Source organism: Gorilla gorilla, chromosome 5 (assembly GCF_029281585.2).
Source record: "Gorilla gorilla gorilla isolate KB3781 chromosome 5, NHGRI_mGorGor1-v2.1_pri, whole genome shotgun sequence".
Lineage (NCBI taxonomy): Eukaryota > Metazoa > Chordata > Mammalia > Primates > Hominidae > Gorilla > Gorilla gorilla.
In genome coordinates this window covers 65651242-65674913 of record NC_073229.2, presented here as the reverse complement: position 1 = coordinate 65674913, position 23672 = coordinate 65651242, and the positions used below count along the sequence as shown (strand labels likewise).

Sequence of the window (23672 nt, the reverse complement as noted above, 5' to 3'; positions counted from 1 at the left end):
GATTGGCATCTGGACAGAGTGGCAAGAGTAATCCTAAATTCTAATTTTTGTTTGGTAGCAATCTAGTTCTTTGAATTAGTTATATAGGTAGTTACCTATCTGAACAGATGGCTAGATACATAAATGAATATATACATACATACACACACACACACACACACACACACATACATACATAAGCTTGGAAGATAAATAAACAAATGACTGGAATAAATACTTGAAGTTGTTAACAGTAGTTTTCTGTGTTGCGGGATTCTGGAATAATTTGTTTCACCACTATTTTTCATGTTTCCCAAATTTTCCATGGAAATGTATCCTGATTTTATAATCAGAAACAGATAATTAAGTATGTGTGTGTATGAGTGAGTATATTATTTCTTTTTCTTTTGACTAAACCAATAATTTTCAATTGAAGCAAAATTTGCCCCACAGGCAACATTTGACAATGTCTGAAGAAATATTTGGTTGTTACAACTGTGGGGTGTGCAACTGGCATCTAGTGGGTAGTGGAATGGTGCTAAACATCCTCCAAAGTTCGTGACAGTCCCCGACAATAAAGAATTATCCAGCACAAAGTGTCAATAGTGCCCAGTTGGGAAACCCTGGATTAAACAAATAAAACTTCTATTAAACTTTTATCTCTCCATACAATTAATTCCATTGATACTATACACAGTTATTTCATATTAATTAATTAAAGTTATTATTAAATCTAAAATCCTAGTAATATCTAGCATTTTAATAAATATAGACATTCTAAATGCATTAGCAGGAGCTTAAAATAAATAATTAAGCTGTTTTCACAGTAGTATATTTTCTCATATGACAATAGAAGTAACATCTACAAAAAGAAAAATCACTCTGACATATTCTCTTCTTTACTCATGCTCTTGCTTCTTTATTTTTAGAGAAGTATTGATGGCTTTGTTACAAGTGCCAATAAAATTTTTTAGGTATATATCCCTATTTTTAAAGCAGTTGCATTAGAAGCTATAATCTTGGTCTCAGAATTACTTAAGTGAAAATGACTTTCTGGACAGTTGTTGAAAAAGATTGTGTTCCTTGTTTACCTTTATATCTTATATATCGGCTAGCAAAAGTTCATATATAACAAACTTTAAATAAATATATATTGGATTGAATGAAAGTAAATAGTGTATAGCTCTTCTGGATACAATCGATATTTATATAGGTACAAAGATGTATAATAAATTTTAGAATAAGTAATAAAAAGATCCATTTTTGGACCCATCTAGAATCAAGAATTATAGTTTATTTAATTCAAAAAGAAGTTAATGGGCATCTTTTGGGCATCTATCACTTTACCAGATGTCCTGCAGAGTATAAAAGTAAGATAAAATGCACTCCCTAGCCATGAAGAATTTGCAGTCCAACCAAGGGATAGAACATATCTTGAGAAAACCATTTAATTCCAGAGCAAAGCAGCACATGGTTGTGGGCCAAAATGAGTGACTAGTTAGGGCAATAAAAATTTAAGGAACTTATACATATATATATGTGTATATATACATATGTGTGTGTATATATATGTATATATATATGTATATACGTATATACCTATATATATACATATATACGTATATATATACACATATATATACGTATATATGTATATATACATATATATACGTATATATATGTATATATACATATATATACGTATATATATGTATATATACATATATATACGTATATATATGTATATATACATATATATACGTATATATATATGTATATATATATATGACTGGAATCATTAGAAATGGATTCATAGCAAATAGGAGACTTGAACTGACCCTTAACAGACCAATGAATGGAATTTTAATATGACCAGAATTGAGGAAAGTATTTTAAGGGACAGAAAATAACATAAACAAAGCTAAGAAGATAAGACTAATGAGGAACATGCACACAGGGCAGTGAAAGACAGTTACCTTGACTGGAGCAGGCAATACATTTGAACTGCTAGAAAATGGGCAGATTATTGTGAGAGTCAAATGAGTGAATATCAGTAGGAAAATCCTATAAAATATCTAAACATATGAGTGGGATAAAACACGCCATCTCCAAACAAAGTTTGGAAATTGTATTTTCAGTCTCGACCACATTTAAAGTGATTACCTAATCTAATATGGTTTAGTATCATCTTCCTACACCTACAGGCCTTTGTACTACATAAAGCAAAAATCTGGCCTACATAGTGTACCTAATGTTCCATAAAAATGACCACTATCAAAGGCAAGCCAAATTTAGCTGTAGCTCTATGTAGCCTTTTCCCACCTTGTGACTACAAAGATAGCAGGAGTCCTCATTTCTGAAGAGAGGTGCTCTCATTAAAGAATTATTTTAATTATCTTAACCCTTGTTCTAACATTGTATTTTAGTCAAGGGAATAATAGAGCAAGTACTGTATTCTGTCTCTTCAAGGAGTTTTGCCAAAGATAGGAATGAACAATGAACATTGTTAAGAATCATTAGACTAAATGTAATACACGTATGTTGAGCTCCTGATAAAATGCAAGAAGGAAGAGTTCATGACCTCCAAATGAAAAAAACGTGCCTTTTCCTAAATGCAGTTTACACGAACCTTTCTACTTGTTATGATAAACTTATCTTTCCTGATTGGAGACCCATAAGAGACAGCTTTGAAGAATAAATAGGCTTTACATTAGAGGTAAAAAGAATTCCAATGCCTAGCTTCCTTTAGTAACTATTAATAATTGATAAAAACTACCAAAAGTTTGGCCAATGTGTCTTTAAAAATCAAATATTTGCATTATATACATTTAAGTCTGTAAATACTATAGTCAAATTAACTATGAAGCAAGAATTCTTAGATCATCTTAAAAGAGGTTTTGGTAAATGTTAACTGACCTAGGAAACATTGTTGGTTAGGAATGGATTCAACTGCAAGTAACAGCCTTACCTACAATGGCTTAGCCAAGATTTGGTTTTCTTAGAAGAGAATTCCAAAAGGAGGCAGACAAGAACTCATCCCAGTGGCTTCATTATACTATTTCAAACAAAATGCCCTCTGGTTTTCTAACAAGCATCCTTAGATGACCTTCAGTTACATTGCATTGTCCAGAACTATGTCACATGAACCACCTCTAGTTGAAAACTAGGCTGGGAAATAATATTTTTAAGTATGTACATAGTAGTCACAAATAAAAGAAAGGGAAGAATTATACAGGTCAGTTAGCAAAAGCTATCGGCAATGCAAATTCAGAGCGATTGCAGTAAGACCCCAGCTATCACATCTTTGTTAAAGCACTACTAAGTAAATTAAGTTTGTAACACCTAACTCCAATATCTAAGTGCCACATTTAAGTCCATTTTCCAGGTTTTCATAAACTAGTTGATTTTGTGCCTTTCAGCTATGTCTTTGTCTAATGGATTCCTTGGAGAACAGCCCAAGCACAGCTTGTATCCATTCACAGAAAAAGTTCCTATGTAGTATTGCTATGCCCACAAGGGCAAGAGTGATCTATGAAGATTTCCACTCACTCAGAAAGCTACCAATTGATATATTATGGATGGTCATTGACAGGTCCAATTCAGTGAAGTGAAAAAAGGGGAAATTGCAGATATAGTATAATACCTTTGTTTACTTAGCTGCTTTCTCCTTTTGCTAGTAAGAAAGTGGTAGTATCTTAAGAGCTGTGAAATTCCTCAAAATTACAGCTCAGTAGCTACCAGAGTCTGGCATACACTGTGTGTTCAAGTAATATGTGTTGACTAAGCCTTTTGCCTACTTACTCTTATCAAAAGGGACACAAACATTGGTTTAAAACAAGTATTCTTCATTCACTTTAACGAAGCAGTCAAAAGCATTTAGTCAGCATCCATCTCACATGAATCAGAGCTCTATGAGGAGCCCAAAGGAAGTGCTTGCTAAGATTTTTCACCCCGAAGGTCTTGCCCTGTCTTTTATGTGACGTGGCAGAATTTTTTTTTTAAACTCACATCCGGAGCTAATTAATCAACTCTGGAAATTGGTTTCTAAGCCATTTGGCCACCAAGGAGATTATCAACATTATAAAATCAGTTTAGAGCCATTTTTAAGTGTTTAACATACTTTTATAGTTTCCTAAATCGGCATATAAATCAGCTTGAAACAAAAGTTAGGAACTGTCAGTCAATGAACCAATTAACCAAGCACTTGACATGATGTTAAGGGTCGTTTGAAGGTGCACAAATAACGGCCCCTGCCGTTGACAATTTACTGTCTGTTTAGGAAGACAATATGTGTTCAGGGGAAAAAGATCATGTAATAATGTAACATTATATTTACAACTTGTCACATTGATAGAACAGACAATACATGTTTCATTTTTCCCAGAATATCGATAAATTTGGGCTTTGCTAAAGTGAAACAGGGTCCAAATGTATCCTGTCCATAACTCAACTTTTGAGGCCCCGATAGGAGGATCACAGCCCTTTGAAGATTAGAGTATAAAGTGCCATTTAGCATAGATAAACTATAAGGAATTCACTTGAGCCATAGGAGGAAATAAAAATAATTATTATTTTCTTTTTTTAAAACATTAGGTCATGGAACTAAAGGAGTGTTTGAGCTTCTGTCTGGATGGCGGAGAACAAAAGAGAACTTGCCCTTCAAAGACAGGATAGCGGATGCCTATTCTGATGTGATGGTCACCTATACCATGACAAGCTCCCTGTACTTCATCACTTTTGGCATGGGTGCCAGCCCATTCACAAACATAGAGGCTGTGAAGATCTTCTGTCAAAACATGTGTGTCTCCATTCTGTTGAACTACTTCTACATTTTCTCCTTCTTTGGCTCCTGTCTGGTCTTTGCTGGCCAACTAGAGCAAAACCGCTACCACAGCATCTTTTGCTGTAAGATCCCTTCTGCAGAATACCTGGATCGCAAACCTGTGTGGTTCCAGACAGTGATGAGTGATGGGCATCAACAGACGTCCCATCATGAGACGAACCCCTACCAGCACCACTTCATTCAGCACTTCCTCCGTGAACATTATAATGAATGGATTACCAATATATACGTGAAGCCATTTGTCGTCATCCTCTATCTCATTTATGCCTCCTTCTCCTTCATGGGGTGCTTACAGATCAGTGACGGAGCCAACATCATCAATCTACTAGCCAGTGATTCGCCAAGTGTTTCCTATGCCATGGTTCAGCAGAAATATTTCAGCAACTATAGCCCTGTGATAGGATTCTATGTCTATGAGCCCCTAGAGTACTGGAACAGCAGCGTCCAGGATGACCTAAGAAGACTCTGTAGTGGATTCACTGCAGTGTCCTGGGTGGAGCAGTACTACCAGTTCCTGAAAGTCAGCAACATCAGTGCCAATAACAAAAGTGACTTCATCAGTGTCCTGCAAAGCTCATTTTTAAAAAAGCCAGAATTCCAGCATTTTCGAAATGATATCATCTTCTCCAAGGCAGGGGATGAAAGCAATATCATTGCTTCTCGCTTGTATCTGGTGGCCAGGACTAGCAGAGACAAGCAGAAAGAAGTCATAGAAGTGTTGGAAAAGCTGAGGCCCCTATCCCTCTCAAAGAGCATCCGATTCATCGTGTTCAACCCCTCCTTTGTCTTCATGGACCATTACAGCTTGTCTGTCACAGTGCCTGTTTTGATTGCAGGCTTTGGTGTTCTCCTGGTGTTAATCCTGACTTTTTTCCTAGTGATCCACCCTCTGGGAAACTTCTGGCTAATTCTTAGCGTCACCTCAATTGAGCTGGGCGTTCTGGGCTTAATGACACTATGGAACGTCGACATGGATTGCATTTCTATCTTGTGCCTTATCTACACCTTGAATTTCGCCATTGACCACTGTGCACCACTGCTTTTCACATTTGTATTAGCAACTGAGCACACCCGAACACAATGTATAAAAAGCTCCTTGCAAGAGCATGGGACAGCCATTTTGCAAAATGTTACTTCTTTTCTTATTGGGTTAGTCCCCCTTCTATTTGTGCCTTCGAACCTGACCTTCACACTGTTCAAATGCTTGCTGCTCACTGGGGGTTGCACACTTCTGCACTGTTTTGTTATTTTACCTGTGTTCCTAACGTTTTTCCCCCCTTCCAAAAAGCACCACAAGAAAAAGAAACGTGCCAAGCGAAAGGAGAGAGAGGAAATTGAATGCATAGAAATCCAAGAGAACCCGGATCACGTCACCACAGTATGAGGGGTATAGACCAGTGGATTATTTTTCTTTTCCAGTATTGCACAATGATGCAGGGCAAGTAAAGCTCAGACCTCAGCTGCTTGGGCTGGCCAGGGGTAACAAGGCAAGTCAGATCAAGAGTGCATTATTCATGACACTTCAAGGTGCCTGCTTCTTGGGGGGGAAGAGGGAATTAAAAAAAGAGGAAAAAGTTATTTGCAACCTTGTTCTCCTCTAAAAACAAGTTTCTGGATGTAATCTGAGAGCTCTTCCAAGGAATGGATGAATCAATGGAGTGTTAAGATAGAACGCCAAAAGAACCACCTGCTTTTAAAAATAAAATGCTTAGGAGTGATGGAGAAGCAAGGAAAGGTGTCCTTCAAATAGGGGGAAAGGCATAAGAAATGTGCCATGGCACTTTTCATGCTTGTTTTTGGAACAGGTTGGTCAAAGGAAACCTATGCACTTGGGAAGTACATATTTAATACTGTCTAAACCAAAGGACTTCCCAATCCATTTTGTGTGTACATATATATGTATATATCCCATATATACATATACTTAGTTTTGTCTTTAGGGTACATTGACGTTTATGTGGAGGGAGGTGTCCATTTGAAGATAGGCTGGCCTTTCCCTAGAAAGTCAAATCAACCTTAGCCAAATTTATAGATTCATTAATAGCCGTTCTAAATCAACCCAAGTGTCTCAGCAGTCAGAGTGTCATTCAACTGTGGGATGAGCAAAATAAACAGAGATGTGAGTTCATTAGATTATGCATATCATGTCAGCAGTCATCTAGACTTTTGCTTTGGATGACTTCACAAAAAAACACAAAAGGCATTTGAATTAATTACCACATGGACAAGGTTTACTGTTTTATATTAGAAATAAACAGTTGATATGGATTTTCATTGGCTTTTACTGTATTTGGAAGGCTGATATGGCTGCTTTCAGTGAGCTCACCCAATTGCAAATGAGCACTTTACACAGATTATCCATACATGAGTCTAAGGGTGCACAAGTATGTGTATGTGAGTTGGGGTACTCCATAGTTACACCGTTCTTATTTTAGATAGGGAAAATAACTGTCATGGAATATAGATAATTAACACAGGAGAAAGGAGACATAACTAGGAAACTCGTAGAGTGAAATAGAATAAAATGGACCATACCCACTCATCACATGCCATCTACTAGTTCTTAGCACAAGGAAACTATTCTAATCCTATGAATTCTAGTGTATTCCTTGCATTGGAACATAACCCAGGCCATGATCACTATAGTAGTGTTCACTACACCTACTGCAGTACCATTTGTAGCTTCTCGCAATAGTGTTGCTCTTGTTACCTGGAAAGTGCTCCTCGGTTGGCCCACCTCCTAGGGTGATCACAGCTCTCCACAGGTGGGATATTAACTATAACTGCTGCTGAATTCTTTCTCAAACAAAAATACTGAGGCAAATGTTTTCATTAAGTTAAAGTTTAAAACTACTCCCAAGCACCTGTTGGGTTCTTACTTGGACTATTGCTGTGCCTCCTGTCACAGGAAATTACTAGAAAATGCCTTTTCCCATGCCAAGCAGTAACATAATTTATTTCCAGGTAGGACAGAATAAATGTCCAATGATTATAAAATCTGCTAGTAAGCTCTTTTACCTAGAAGAAAGCTACTATTTCCCATCAACTTTGGTTCTATGTTTTAATCAAATTAATAATAATACCTAAAATAACAAAACTCCTTGACTCAATTATGTTCAGAAAAAAGATACAAACCATTCCATTCTCGTTATAGTCTCTGGAAATGAAGTTGATAGACTTATGAAGTAACAAAACAAGTATACTTAGACATATAACTTTGCAGAATATAAAGGGGAAAGGGAACAGACCCTAAAATGAAAACATTTAAGTAGTATTTCATTTATTAAATGGAGTTTGTTTTGTTTTACCTTGAGGTAATTGGGTTTCAACAGGAAATGATCTATGTCTTCTCCATTGTGTCAGTTTCAGTGCAATATCTATAGATTTGAGTGTGGAAAATTATTGCCCATAATCGTAGGGTTATTGTTTTTACATTATTTGTAAAGTCATGTCACAAATACTCCTAGCCTTTTGCCTCATGAACTGCTGTACTAGAATGAACTGGTATTTGGTACGAGTAGCCTCCAGACCATGATCTCATATCTGAAGTAGAAGTTTCAGAGGAGGTTTTTGGTTTGGGTTTTGATTTTTTGTTTGGGTGGGGGTTTTGTAGTGGGGGTGCAGGGAGGAGGAGAATTCCTCTTACAGATTACCCATCATTTGTAAAGATTTTTAGTTTTTTCGCATCCCCTTCAAAATATGGGAGATAATCACTGAGAAAGTTAATTAACGATCACTCCTTTTCTTCCCATTGTGTGCCATGTTCCACTCATTCACCTATTTTTTAAAAGATTGGCTATTGGGGTTGGTTTTTTCTTGGTTCCTATAGACCATTCTGCATGCGAAGAATAATGGCAGGCTGATTTACAGGGAAAGAATCAAGCATGCCAGTTGTCAAAAGCACGTAGAGGAAATGGCATACACTGCCAAATGACCAGGGCAGATTTAGTATTATGTCTCCATCCAGATAGTCTCTGTTTGGGTAGGGAAAAACAGTTCTTCTTTTTTAGTTTATGTCTTCAAGAATCAAAGTGTCTAAGATAAATATGAATTTCTCACTGTTCGAGTGACTAGAGGGCATTTTGGAAGGAACATTATCTTTTCCAGGACACCGTAGTACTCTTTAGAGAACTGTAGCAATAATTTACTGAAATGGAATTATTTGTTCTGGAAGAGTTAATATACCACCTAAAGTGTCTTAACGCAGTCCTAGGAAGTAATTTAATCCTAAGAAGAATCTAACAGAGCATCATCTGACCTCCCAACCTCACTGTGAAACAGATGTTTCCAAGAATTCCATTTCCTGAATACTAAGATACATCCTAAGATATGAGATCATGATTTGCAGGTCACCCCCAATCCCAACCTTTTTTGGTAGCTTGTATGCACCTCTCCCTAGTTTTTCAAGTTTGCACTCATTCTTTTGTTCATTTATGAAGTACTAATGCCATTCAAATTAGGAACTTATCTGTTGTCAGCAGATGACCAATCAACTCCTAGAAGAGAAGAAATTTGTGGGAAATATGTCAGCTTTGTGTAATATTTTATTTAATTGAAACATGTATGCCCTTAAAGTAAGAGGTTATAAAGTTTGAAAAAACTACTCTTTTTCTGTATGTAAACTGGAATGTGGATTTATTTCCTTCCATCAGAATTTAAATTTGAATTGGAAAGTGCCATGTGAGCTCCACTCTCTTTGATGTTAATAAACTTCAAAGAGGTACTTACCTAAATTACAGAGAGATCAGCTAAAAGATTTTTTACCGCTTATGGCTAAAGGTAATCATACCTTACAGATTTGATTCTTTAGACCAGCCTTAATTCTTTTTAATGAAAGTCATGTTTAGATGTCTTCCCAGGAATTCTTGCAGTGACTATGAACCTCTTTGAAGGTTGTGCATGAGTATTCTATGAAAGAACTATTCTCCTCTGTTGTTGTATCATGTAAGTGGCCCTTTCCTATTTGATTCCCATTTATTTCCACAGAATTTAGGTTTTTACCTTGTGAGGTGAGAAGAATAATGATGACAAATGTTTTATGATGCTATTATAGTTATTCTTGAATGTTGAATTCAAGAGAGTAAAAGCTTTGTCCATTCTGTAATTATCTATCACATTTCGTCGTAATAAGCTAATCCTTCTAGGCTTGTGGTTAGAGCTAAGGATTAACTATTGCCATTCAGAATTACAAGTATTTTTATAAGTTGACTGTAAATATCATAATTACAGTCACATATTTTTATGACCAAACAGTTATGAATGCACGACACTATGCATGCTTTGTTATTAATAGTACATAGGTTATTAAAGACACTATTTTCAGGGTTATTGCAACTTTTATTAAAATTTCTTACATCATCTATTCATAAATGCCTCATGGCTTTTGGTCTTAAGGGCCAAAAGTCCACAGAAAGTTCCATCCCCAGGTAAGCAATTTAAGAATTGCCTTCCCTGGGTATCAGTAACAGCCACCTCTTCTAGAATGGACTTTGGAAAATCTCAGAAGTGAAATCTGGCTTCCAGGCAAAGGGCCTAGTATATTCTGTATTGGTTAGGAAATAAACATAATTTTATATCTTGTGTTTGCTAATCTTATGGTGAAGCAGAAAATACAATGCCATGAGACTGACATTTAGATATTGTCTCTTAGAGACTGGAGAAGTCAACGATTTGCTCAGCATCCTACCACAGGGATCTTTCTGTTCAGTCTGGTTTGTTGGTGTCTGCGAATGATATTGGCAATCTTTGCAAAAGTGAATCTGAAAACTGTTACTTATTCCAAAAGAGCCTCAGAAGCACTTTTTCTTCCCTTTAAAAACAAAAAACAAACAAACAAAAAAAGTTTTAGCTTTTTCTCAATTACCAAAATTTTGTGACAATTTTATGACATTGACCCAAAACATATTTATGGCTGAATTGGTATGCCCTTGCTATTTCCCCATCTTCAATCTCAATATGAAATTGAACATTATCACTGTGGTGCGGACCTTTATGCTAATATTTTAAATCAGTGAGCTGCAGATATATTGGATAGGGAAAAATCAAGTTTTTTACTACTTTGTCTACAAAATAACTACAATGATATTGACCCAAATGAAAGCAGCAAAATCATAAGTGAAAGCAACAAAGCCACATTGCATGAGATCCAGCAGGGGAGGGACTGTGGATGGGTATAGCAGCAGTAAATTACCTTGATTTCTCAACTAAAGGACCAAGATTAATCCACCATCACATTTTACTTAGGAGCACAAGAGGTGGTGTTCTGTGTTTGAAGTGTTGTGGAGTTAGATCAGGCAACATTTGAAATGACACTGGAAGGATATTGAGAGATGAGCCCACATCTCAGAAATCAAGATGTCTGTAAGTAGGTGTGATAGAACAAGTGTAATAATACCACATATTCTGTGATTTAGAATACAGCAGAGAGAATCATGTGGTGTTGCAAAACTATAGATTCTCAACTGCTAGCAAACTTGATCATAGGCAAATACATTGCACTTGAAGACTGGGTTCTCATTTGTCAGATTCATAACCTAATCTTTGCAGTGGGAGGTGCTCCTGAATTTCCAAGCACAAAGGAAGAGCCGTAGACCCTTTTGTTAGTGAAAGTGAAAAGCTAGGGAGACTCTTTGTAAAGAAGCTTAAAGTAAGCACCGAGATAAGCATCATTCATTCCCAGAGTGGCTCTCATTGACTATATTTTGTGAGTCTTTGAGTCACAATGAACACTTTTTCTGATCAGTTTTTTTCATACTTAATGAGGACCTCTCTATTGCTGATAGAGAAGCCACTTGCTTTTCTTATAAAACGGAAAACAACTCAAAAGAGCAATATATAGGGTTAAGAATATATTTATAGTATAGCTTCCTAGTCTACAAATCACATTTTATGTCTTCTGCATCTCTAAAGATGTAAAAATTAAATGGGAGTGTACCTTAAACTGAAAACCTCTATAAGGTAGATATTTTAATATAATAAAGTATTTATAAAGGAAACTATCACTGATTTTGCACTATCTTAAATTATAGAAAGCCAGCTTCTACTATTTTTCCCCAGTTGAAAATTTCCCTTAAGAAAGGTCTCACAGGTCATGGTAATTATAAAATCTTAAAAATCAGAAAGAAACTTTAGGAACAGAGTAGGAATCACCACTGACGGTGTGTGATTCCTGTTGTGTATGATTTGATTGCACTTATCTGAGCTGAGGTTTTTAGAAGCCATTTGTAACTGAGCTCTGGTTTCCCAACAGCTAATGGCATGGTCTAATAGAGGAGAATTACGGTTTTCTTTCCCTCTGTTGCCACAGTTTGTAGAGTAAGCACATTGCCCACAGGGCTCTGTCAAACCAGAGGGAGAAAAAAATTCTAATGCTTTGGAAGATTGCATTGAAGAATTTCCTAGGAATAACTAGGAAACACTCTCATGGATAAAAGATTACTGGTGTTTAATAAAAATGTATAACTTTTCAGTGCTATATAAATTTAACTTATATTCTCAGTAGAGGCAGTCTACAGTATGTTATGGGGAGCATTTAAATTATCTAATGTAATATGGTTACTAGAATCTCTCCCTGGACACTGAAATACCTTCTATCATTTTATCTGATGAATTCACTGGTTGTTGGTAGCAACACTGATAGAGCTGGGGGAAAAAAAAAAAAGAGCAGGCCGTCGTATTCTTGCATCTCCTGGTACAGTCTGTAGCATCTATTTTCAAGTAGAATAAGGAAATTCTGGCATCTTTTCTTCACAAACATAAATGTGCTACAAACTGATAAATTAGACCTTAAACTAGTCAATGCAAATATGCCAAAGTTTTAGTAGTTTAAGCAACAACTTTATTATACTTTCCTGTTAATTATGCATATTTTTCAGCAATAGACTTTTTTGCTCTTAACTAGGAAATCTGTCACAGATTGAAAAGGGCAGAGATCTCTCCAAGCTACCTCATAAAGGTATTTAAAGACAAAATGGCATGCAATCTTTGATTAAATGGCAATATATTAAAGCCAAAAGCAATATTATTTATCACCTTTCCTTGATGCTCATTCACTTTATCAAATTAGACAACGCAAAATGTAAAATGAGCACTCCTATACGCAGTCCCACTTATACATTCTGGTTAACATAATATTAATATGAAATCTCTCAAGGCAGTTGTTAGTTGTCTCCCTACAGAGATCCTAGAGCGCAAAAATTGACTCAGAAAGAGAGTAACCTGACTTTGATTAGAGGCAGCGGTCTACCTAGTAAGATGCACAAATAATCTGAATAACTTCAGAAAAATTCCAAGTGTATTTCACTTATCACTTTTCTTGGAGGAAAAAATCTGTTCGGGTGTTTGTTTGTTTATTCTAGGCAAATAGAAAGAGACAAAGTTACCATTATTTGGCATTTTACTCAAGTTTTCTTTTCCTCTGGAAGGCATTGCTATTATTTTCTGCTAAATCAGGGTTTTTAAAACACAAGTCACTTACGGAAACATTAGCATCAGTGAAAAGAAAACTCCTAGGGAGAAACAGTCTTCACCCATGCATAGACAAATTGTAGAAATGAGAGTAAAAGTTGAGCATTTTTATTTTCTTTCCCAAACAAAACCCACTTGTTCTTAATCCTAGCTAGACAAAATACCAGTTTCTACAGCAAAGAAGGATGACTAAGTGTATGAAATTATGAAACTTTGATGTATTAACACTACAAACCTCATGGCAAACCATCAATTCCAGATGTCTTTACCCATAAGAATATTCCTTCTAAAATACTCTATTACATATAGGTCCATCCCATTCATGAAAACGGCCTCATTTATCACTCCCAAAATAGTACAAACAAAGCCATTTTAGGTTTCTGCTCTGTAGTTCTGTACCTTGGGCTCTACAACTAAAGCTACCTTACTGAGGAAAGCTTAAAAACGAATTGTGAACAAAAATGTCAAATCAAAGAAACATTACCCAAGTTGTATTTCCATCCAAAAATATCTCCTGTGAAATAGAAGACTGCTGTGTAGCCATTTTAGATCTCACAAAGAAGAAAATATTCTAAAAGTACCTATTTTTGATCTTACTAAGAACCCAAACCAAAAGTTCTTCCAAAGTTTCCAATTCACCTGAATTTGGTCCATTATCAAAATTTACCTCTATGTTGATCAGTGAAAAAACAATTTGCAAAACAGGTTTTTCTTAACTATAATAGAAACAAATAAAGAACAAATTATTTCCCATGGATTTGCATGTGTAAACACACATTTAATAATTAAATGAATCTCATACCTCAGTCAAGGGAAATTATGTTCCAAATATTTCCTTGTTCGGTTCATCATTATTTTCATATTTTGGACACACTGAAATACAATAATTTTAGTTAAATTGCTCATAATTTATCTGCATGACGAATCTATTATCTAAAGCTTAAAGGTAAAAATCTTAAGAAAAATAACAATTAAATCTTAGCTACTTGGAAAAAAAAGTCATCAAAATCATGTTTACTACAGTGCCACTAGGTAAAGTTAAACAGCATTTCTGGCTATCTTAACTTTTTATTTTAACAACAAAAGAAATCTAGTTCCATTAGTCATAATAATAGAAATAATTTATATATTAAAGTAGTGATAAATTATACAGGTGTATATTCTATGGTTCTTAGGGTCAAATACGAGGTCTTTTAAAATCACAATCACAAATGCTGTAAAAGCTACGTTATTCTTAAATTCGCCAGACTTTTCTTCATTCTTTATTGTTAGTATTAAATGCCCCACAGAATATTGTAATATGCAACTTATTCCTCTAACCTCAGTGAGAACTTTGAGCGTGCTACCTTTTCAGGAAAGATTTTTCTAGGCTAAGAATTAAACTTCCTAAACAAAACATCTTATAACATCACAATGTAAAATAACATAATCTATGTTTTCTTAGTCTTTTATTGAATCACAAGTTCTAAAACTTATAATGTAATTTTTTATCCTTTAAACATTCAAGAATACATACATTAAAATAATACTGTGATAATATATATCAATTATCTCTCCGTGGTTAAGATAAAGCATTCTGAAGCAAATACAAAATGTCTTGGCATTCCTGAGAGATATTTTTATGAATCCCTAAGTTCACAAATATCTCTAAAACACATAAATTACTAAAGCATTACTAAAAGATTCAGATAGCACTTTAACACCCCTTAATAATTATGTTACCTTCAAATCTACAGCAATTTATAATCGGGTCAAATAAATTCTACCTAAAATTTATCACTGCATTCCACTGCATTATTGTAGTAACATTAACTATAAAAATACTTGAACTAACATTTTTCTCACCATATGAGAGCTGCAGAAGATGGAAACAATGAGTGAGCCAGCAGCTCCTCAGTAGTACCCAGAGATTAATCACAAAGCACATCCCTTTGGCTGCACGTTATACAGTTTCAAGCCGGGGCATAATTGTTCAGGGGCTATCAGCACCACTTCTAAGTCACTAAAACCAATCATGTTAAATATTGCAATATCCAAGTCCACTGCATTTTGATGAATGATGTGGTGGCATTATACATAATGCATAGATAACCAACATTCAAAATATGTAAGGTCACTTGATGCCAAAATTAAACAATTTAATATTCCACAAGCCACTTCAAAAGCTTTATCATTGCAAAGCTCTCCTCATTATTGACGTATGATGAGGAGACCAAAGTAGTCTTAGTAATATTTCATTTTATATAATTTGCCATATGTTTTCTTAAAAACAAGGATGCCTTTATGTCTTTCATGGAAATGTTTGGACTTATTCAATAGCTATTTTCCTGTCCAAATTTAGTATTTTAATTATTAATTTTATTCTGCTTTTTTCTTTTAAATATGTTCAACTTTTATCATTTCTAAAATAACTTTTCTTTAGAGTAATTAAGCATGTTTTCTCCTTACATAAAAATAAGCATGGCTAGAAAGGAATGAAATAAGAACTCAGAAAAATTAAGCTGGACATGTGGAACCTATTTGCAAATACTAAATAAAGTTTGCAAAAGTACTATTTATTGTCATTTATATGTGCTTCAAGTTGAAATTCTCCACTGATTTTATTTTAAAAATGGCAACTGACATGGCAAACTATGAAGCACACAATGTCTGCTTTGCAGACGTTCAGTAATTATCCATTCAATGAAGAAAAATATAAAAGACTTCTCCAGCTTATCAGTTGCCTGCTCATGACCTAAAGAAAAGGAGGTTATTTAATAATTTCAATCTTTGAGAGCCCATATTCGGAAGCTTTTGTTGTTGTTTTGTTTCATTTTCTTGAATTTTCCTATATAGCCAGTTACACAAGAATAAGTCCCCATATAAAGGAAGAATTTCAAGTTTGTTGGTAATAACTGTCCTTTCCTATAAGTTGAAATGCTAGAGCCTAGAGCTATACACATCTTGATAGTAAAATAAAGGAGAATGTGATCCAACATAAAGAAAAATTAAGGACAAGGGTGTTTTTTTAAAAAAAAGGTGAGAAAAAATTTTAAAACAGATCTAAAACTGTTGAAGAAGGGACTAAACAACTGAACTAAAATCTTTTTGTTTTATTTAGTTTCTGTTCATTAGCTTAGTTTGGCTTTAAAAACAAAGGAACACATTGGAAAGTTTCAGAAAAACCCTGACATATCTAAGTCTCCAAAAAGTTTGTTACTCTTTAAAAAGATAGAACTAGAAAATCTGTCCCATTTTAGGATCAAGATTTGATGTAGATGGGTTTCTGAAGTACCCCTAGATGGCTTGTGATTGTACTTATTTACTTACCACATATTTAGGAGCACCTATATTGGTCTCTGTGCTAGGCTCAGGAGAAAATACCACTAAACTATTCATAGTTCCTGACTTTGAGGTATGTATGATCTGTTGAGGAAATTTGCAGCTGGAGTATTCAAGGAAAGTAAGGAAGGAATTATGAACTGATCCACATTGAATCATGGGTAAGATTCTAATAGATAGAGATGGAGGATGGGCACTACAGTCAGGGAGAAAAAGTGAAATATACAAGGGCAGGAAAGCAGGTTGTCCAGGATGAAGGCTATAACAGATGAAATGATAGCAACCCAGAAGAGACTTGTTACAGATGGGAATAAAAAGGAAGCACCCATTGTGAGTGGTATTATAAAGGATTGCCAGGATATGGGGAGTTACTTGGATTTGGGAGAGGGATCATAAAGAAAAAGCTCCTAAAACTTAAAGTATAATAAAAAATATATATATATATATAAAAAAAGAAAAAGCTCTTTTTATGATGTATCCTTAGGCTTAAATGCAGTGAATTGTTTACAAAACGTAAATACACGGTCTCTATTTTCGAATTTTATCTGTTAAAATCAAGGATCCCAAAACTCAGCAATATCACATAAATTTATAATCTCTCTTGCTTTGAAATGTAGTGGTTGCAAGAGCCAGTTTAGAGCATGAGTTTGATTCTCCTGATGATGGAACACAGTCCATGTTCTGGCACAAAAGCCCACGGCCATCTGGTCACCTCATATACACCTGGTGTCCCTCAAAGTGTGAGAGTAAGAGACTGACATGGATTGCTGGGAACCCAAACTCTCCAGAACAAACAGCTCAAACTAATACACTCCAATTAACTATCTCTGTTAATATTATTTTAATTAACAATTCAAATAATACCTGCCTAATAGAATAGGTATTATCGTCTCTGATTTATTGATTGTTTCAAGAAAGAAAGCATTGTAAACAAGTACTATGTCCCTATGGTACAATATATCATCTTTTCATCATAAATCAGTATGAAAGGTGCATGTACAGAGAAGTCCAAATGCAAATTATATGTGATGAAAAATAACTGCATAGATTTTCTCCCCATCTATCCTTTTCTAAATGTAAATTTTAAGACAATGCGTTTGTTAAAATGCTTAAAACTATTTTTTAAATTCACTTCCTTATGATTCACTGATGCTTTCTTTGAAGATCACATAAGGTACATACGCACTTAGTTTTTAAGCATAAACCTAACTGATTTATACACTACCCTTGTCCTTTTTAATAGTTAAAGTTTTAATTATAATAGTGGTGCTCCCCAGAACCAGCAATCAGATTACAAGATGTTTGGAGGAATATATTTTAATCTTTAAACCTGAAAAAAGCATTTCCTAATTATGCTTTTTAGAGTTATAGATAAGGTTGGAGTTGGCCTGGGGAGGCCCAATTTTCCAACTGGTTCATGAGAGGGACATCTGTTCACAGAAGTAGAATGGAGATAAATCCAACAACCAAGTGGCCATACGAGACCATGGTCAACAAACACACACTAAGCGACATTTTGGATAACCCTAGGAGTAACAAAGCTAGTGGTTCTCAAAATTTGCTGTACTTTGGAATGACCTAGAGAGATGTTTAAAGTCTCAATGCCCAGACTTCATGCCAGACTACTTAAATCAATATATCCTGTAGCGAGACCCAACCTCAGTACTTCTGGGAGTTCCCATAGTGATTTCAATGTGTGGCTCAATTTGAAAAACAGTGGCTTAGACAACCAAGTCAACCCATTTAATCCAATAAGTACTGATAGAGCCTTTTATTAAGTGAAGTTTTAAAAAGTCACAAGACAAAAGCGTCTGTGACATCTATAACTAGAATATAAGCCAGAACTTGTACAGAGTCCAAAAGGGGATATCCAGAGGGTAGAGAGATGATTTCTAGTAGAACCAAACCTGGTAGGAGTGCATTGCATTAAGATAGCACTTAAGATGAGGTAAGATTATTGGCCTGAGCACACCATGTGACGGGACCAGACTGAGCAAAGCCATAACATGCAACAAAAGCACAGAATATGTTCCTGGGTCAACGAACTCAATTTAGCTTGAGGGTACATTTCCAGTACAGGAGTTGAATTTGTACAAACCAGAAAGTTTCATATAAGGACCTGCAAACATCATGCTGCAGAATTTATATTTGATTTAATGCACTCAGATTACTTTTTATTATTGTTATTATTAGATTCATAATTTAGAAGTATTAATCTGCAATGTTCTAAGTGTAGGTTAGACTGGAGATGAGAGACCTGAACCAAAGAATTAAGTTAGGAGGCTGTTGTGATCATCAGCAATGAAGGTAATATTGGCCTGAAATACAGTTGTGGCACTGAATATAAAAAGGAAGAAATAAATACAATTCACAAAACTTATATCTGTAAGATGGCCTGAACACCCAAGAACTTTGAGTCTCTAAAACACAACAATATTCACATTAGTGAATTTAATGTGGTATAACAGTAACCAGTTATTAGCTCTGTGTGATCTATTTACTACAAAACTCTAATGTATAGTTTAATCTTCACATTCCTGTGGTTTTGACATGCAGCATGGCCCATTTTTGTAACATTTGTAGAGCTTTACCACAAATTTTCAGGAAATTGCTTTATCTTTACAGAATGCTTGATTTGGTTTTCTGCATATCTAACTTGGTGAAAAATGGTTTATATTGCATTATTTAAATTCAGTAAATAAAAGATGAGTCAAAGAGGAAGAAACAAATATCTTAGGAACATAAATAGGCAGTCTAATCTTTTGTACTTTTTTCCATGTAAGATTACTGGATACTCAGGTATATATAACTCTTCTCTACATGCATGTATTATAGCTAGAGACACTACAATAGTATCTAGATTAATCTACATATATAAACATCAATTTAATTAGCAAATAATTCTTGAGATTTATTTGCATTTCAGGGAATTTAGCAGTTCAGGTGATTTATGCTTAGAAACAAGATCACTGTTCCTCCCACAATCAGAGATCTGCTCTGCAGTCATCTTCTATGAAAGTTATGTATAAGGCACATGCTTTTATTCTACCATAAAGATGTAGTATTGCAATGTTATGTCAGCACTGGGCAAAGATGGATATATATGTAAAATGTAATTTTCACAACATATCCTTACACATAGTTACACATTCATTGGATGGCCTGTCTCTAATTCAGTACTTTTCCTATGGTATAATTGTCCTGTCAAATATTTCACACATACATGGTTTTAACATTAGCCTTAAAATGACCAGTGAAAATAATCCATATGAACTCTTTGTATTCTTCTACAGTCATAGAACTAAAATATGTGAGGATGAGGAAGCAGATAACAACTTGAGAAAATGTAAAAGAGTTGAAACTTGGAGCCACAGTGCCATGCCATGGGGCCACACAGCAGCTTGACCATCCACGTAGCTTTATGTGATGCCCTTTGGGTCATGGCTTTCACCAGGTAGCTTACTCAAAAAAAATGTAATTATCTGTTAACCCCTTTATTCTCCAAATCTTTCATTCAAGAAGAATTTTAAGCATCTTCTATGTGCCAGACACATAGAGAATAAATGCAAAGAGAAATGAGAGGCAGCCACTACCCATCAAGGATTTTAGCAAAGCAAACTAGTAGGAGAAATAGCCATATATATATATGTGTGTGTGTGTGTGTGTATATATATATATATATATATATCAAAAATAATGGGTGCCATTTATAGAGCAGAGATTCTCCCACTTAAGCATGTATCAAAATCACCTGGAGGGCTTATCAAAGCACAGCCTGCATATTCCCACCTCCAGAGGTTCTGATTCAGTAGATCTGGAGTGAGGCCTGAAAATTTACATTTCTCACAAGTTTTCAGGTGATGCTAATGCTACTAGTCTGAGGAACCACACTTGGACTTTGAAAATCTCTGAAATCTAAGTTTGTGAACAGCAACAGACGTTCTGAGAATAGTTGGATTAAATCTGTCCAGGGAAGAAGGTGAGGACAAAGGTCAGCTTCTCACCACTAGGCCTGAAAGGCTGCATAGTTGAAGAGTGCAAAGACATTCCAGGTTGAAGAAAAGAAATTACCTGAACTAAGGCCGTATCTGACAAGTCTACCTGTTGGTAGAACTCCTCTAGAAGACTTTTTAAACTCTTGAAGGGATGGCCTTAGTAATCTTTATTTGTAATAAGTTGCTCTGGACAGTCTTTTCATGAAGAAAATTTAGGAACATGGAATCAAGGCATAGAGTATAAAAGAATGTGTCATTTTCAGAGAAGTCCTGTTATAGACTGGTTTAACTAGAACCACTGTATGCTAGAACCAGCACTCTATACTAGAACTAGATTCATGTAGGACATGAGTTAAGTTTGAATTTCCAATAATCAGTGAATGAAATTTTTAGTACAAGTATGTTTCATGCAATATTTGGAATCTACTATACTAAAAATACTTGTTTCTCTGAAATTCAAATTTAACTGGGCATCTTGCATTTTTACTTGCTAAATCTCACAACCCTAAGAATGTAGGGTAAGTGTCAGGTGGAGAAAAGAACCAGAAATAATGAGGCTGAAGCACTATTATATTATTAGGCCAAATAATAGTAAAGTACTATTTTTCGTGTGGGATATGCAAGTGTAGCATGTAGCTAATGAAGCTTAAATTTCTGAGCCCATTGCTTATATAAGTCTTTTGGAGGCCCTAGGACAGTCCTTAGCAGTATGTTCACATCTTATGTTTATATAAAATTTTCAAATGTATGATATTTTTGCATTCTTTTCCTTAAAAGGGGACTCCAAAAATGTATACACTTCAGGCTCAACAAAATTTTGATCTGCCCCTGCAAGTGGGACCACACAAGTGTCAGATACAACACAAAAATGATATTGATAAATACCAACTCTTAAGTAAAAAGTTAAGTACAATGAATGCCCAGAGAATTTGAAGATCTTTTTGTTCCTATATTATCACGAAATGCTACTTGAAATTAAAATGGCTTCAACCCTGGCAAAATGAAGCCTATTCTTTGAATTACCCTCGATGTGTGAAATTAATGTTCCAGTAGCATAAAGACAGTATTTGATTTCCCAGATATAATTGACCATGGGTCATTATGTTCATGGAGCATCTTAAAGAACTAGTGTTCCAGGGAGCAAACATTGATAACGTCATGTTAGAGAAGCCTGTCTTTGTTACTGAAGAGCAGATGAGTATTACAATTCCAAAGGAAACATTATTAATGGGTCTATGTGGAAATCAGTTCTTATTTTCTAAACAATATTGCTGATTTCTAGCTATTCGAGTAATTTATAACCTAATAGAAGAAGAGAATACTTAAGGAAAAATGATTCATCAGCATGAATTTCAATTAAAATAACACAGAACTAATTTTTCCCTTCTGTCCCAGTACAATTTCAGGGAATGAGAAGTAAGCAAATGGAAACCAAGTTAAACTAGACCATAAATAGCAAAATATGAAGAAAAAAATTGACAAATGGCCAGGAAACCAAATAAACAGTTTGATATTTTATTTTTCATTCTTTTGAAAATGATATAGCATTCTAGAATAATTGAAAAATTTTGATCCTGAATAAAAGACTTGAGTAAGGTTATTTCTTGGAGAACTTTAAGGAAGAGAAAAGGGGGAAAGCAGCCTACAAAAAAAATTTAGTATGTGTTGAAAATGGTTGTAAGTAGATCTTTGGTCCCAACAGCACAGCTACTAAACTATGATATATGCCAGACCCAAGATATTAAAAAAAAAGCCATAATGTAACAAAAGTAATGATTGGCAAAACCAATAATTCATTAAAAATCCATCAGGCCTCCTAAAGGCCAACTTGGTCATACCTATACAATAAAGAAGTGCTGAAACTCCAATCAGAGTTACACACAATATGTAAGTCAAATATCTCTTACCAAATGTTCCAATAGATTTTCTTTTTGTATTAAATTCAAATACTTAGAGTACTGGGTTATGTTCAATAATAGGAAGTCACAGCTAAAAGTCGACAAAGAGAATAACTGATTGGAAGAACTTTTTCGATAACAGGAAATATGGACAGTTACCTAGGAACTAGGAAAATAAAATGACCTGATGAACTAGCCATATCATTCATTCATTAATCCATCCAACAAACATGGATTAAGAACCTATAATGTGCCAAGTGATGTACAAAGTCCTGTGTGAGGGACAAAGCAGTTCAAATTGCTCAGCGGAATACTTTAATGTCTCATAAAAAGAAGAAAGTAACTATTTGCTTTCACTGAAACATTTGTTATGAGACATTGGCAAAACTAGAGTTATTATTTATTTGCCTGCTATTAACCTAATTAACCTGCTATTAATCTAAAAATTGTTCAAGATTCTTAGTTAACATGTCTTCCATAATAAATAGAAGTTGCTATACTGATTTTTTTGTTTGTTGGACATAAATGTCAATGAGTACTAGATGTGTTTTGGACAAAATGGTAAGATAGGAAGGCAAGGATGCCTAATGATTGATTAGTGTATTAAACACAGCAGATACAGCCTTGAGGGTATACATCTTTTTGTTTGAAATTAATACACTTAAACAAATTATGAATGTAAGTGTAAATAGGTGCCCAAACTCATAATTTTACCCAAAAGAAATAAATACTAGTAAGTAGAACAGTCAGGCAAGAATTGAGACACAAATAAAATTTTTTTAAAAAATAGTTTTATGAAAGAACATCAGCAAGGAGTGTTAATGAGTCGTTTTCTACCCAGTTGCCACCTCTTCTATTTAGCATGGCAATGACTAAGACATATTTAGAAGGACGGCCTAAAGAAAAATCATAACTAAGTAGTTTAGGTAAAAAGAAGAATTCATCTACAGATGGAGAAAAACAATCTTGCCCTTCTTCACACCAAGTTCCAACATGTTTGAAATTTAGCACTGGAGGGATTGGGAGATCTCAATAATTAGACTGCGATTGAAATGTTCCACTAAAATAATGATTAGAGAGGCATCCAGGGGCACTTTCTTTTCTTCTTCATTCAACCTCAGCATGGAGCACATCAACTCTGTTTCTTAGTTGGACTATACTACCTTAGAT

General features: G+C 34.9%; 1 protein-coding gene across 1 annotated transcript in view; it reads left to right on the top strand.

Moving 5' to 3' along the window:
- PTCHD4 (patched domain containing 4) overlaps nt 1–7432 on the top strand; it is a 192336-nt gene extending 184904 nt beyond the window's left edge. Inside the window, exon 3 of the mRNA XM_004044156.5 lies at nt 4573–7432. Coding sequence (XP_004044204.3) covers nt 4573–6206 — 1634 coding nt within the window. The 3' untranslated portion in view covers nt 6207–7432. The remainder of the gene's footprint in view (nt 1–4572) is intronic.
- Nucleotides 7433–23672: the final 16240 nt, after the last annotated feature.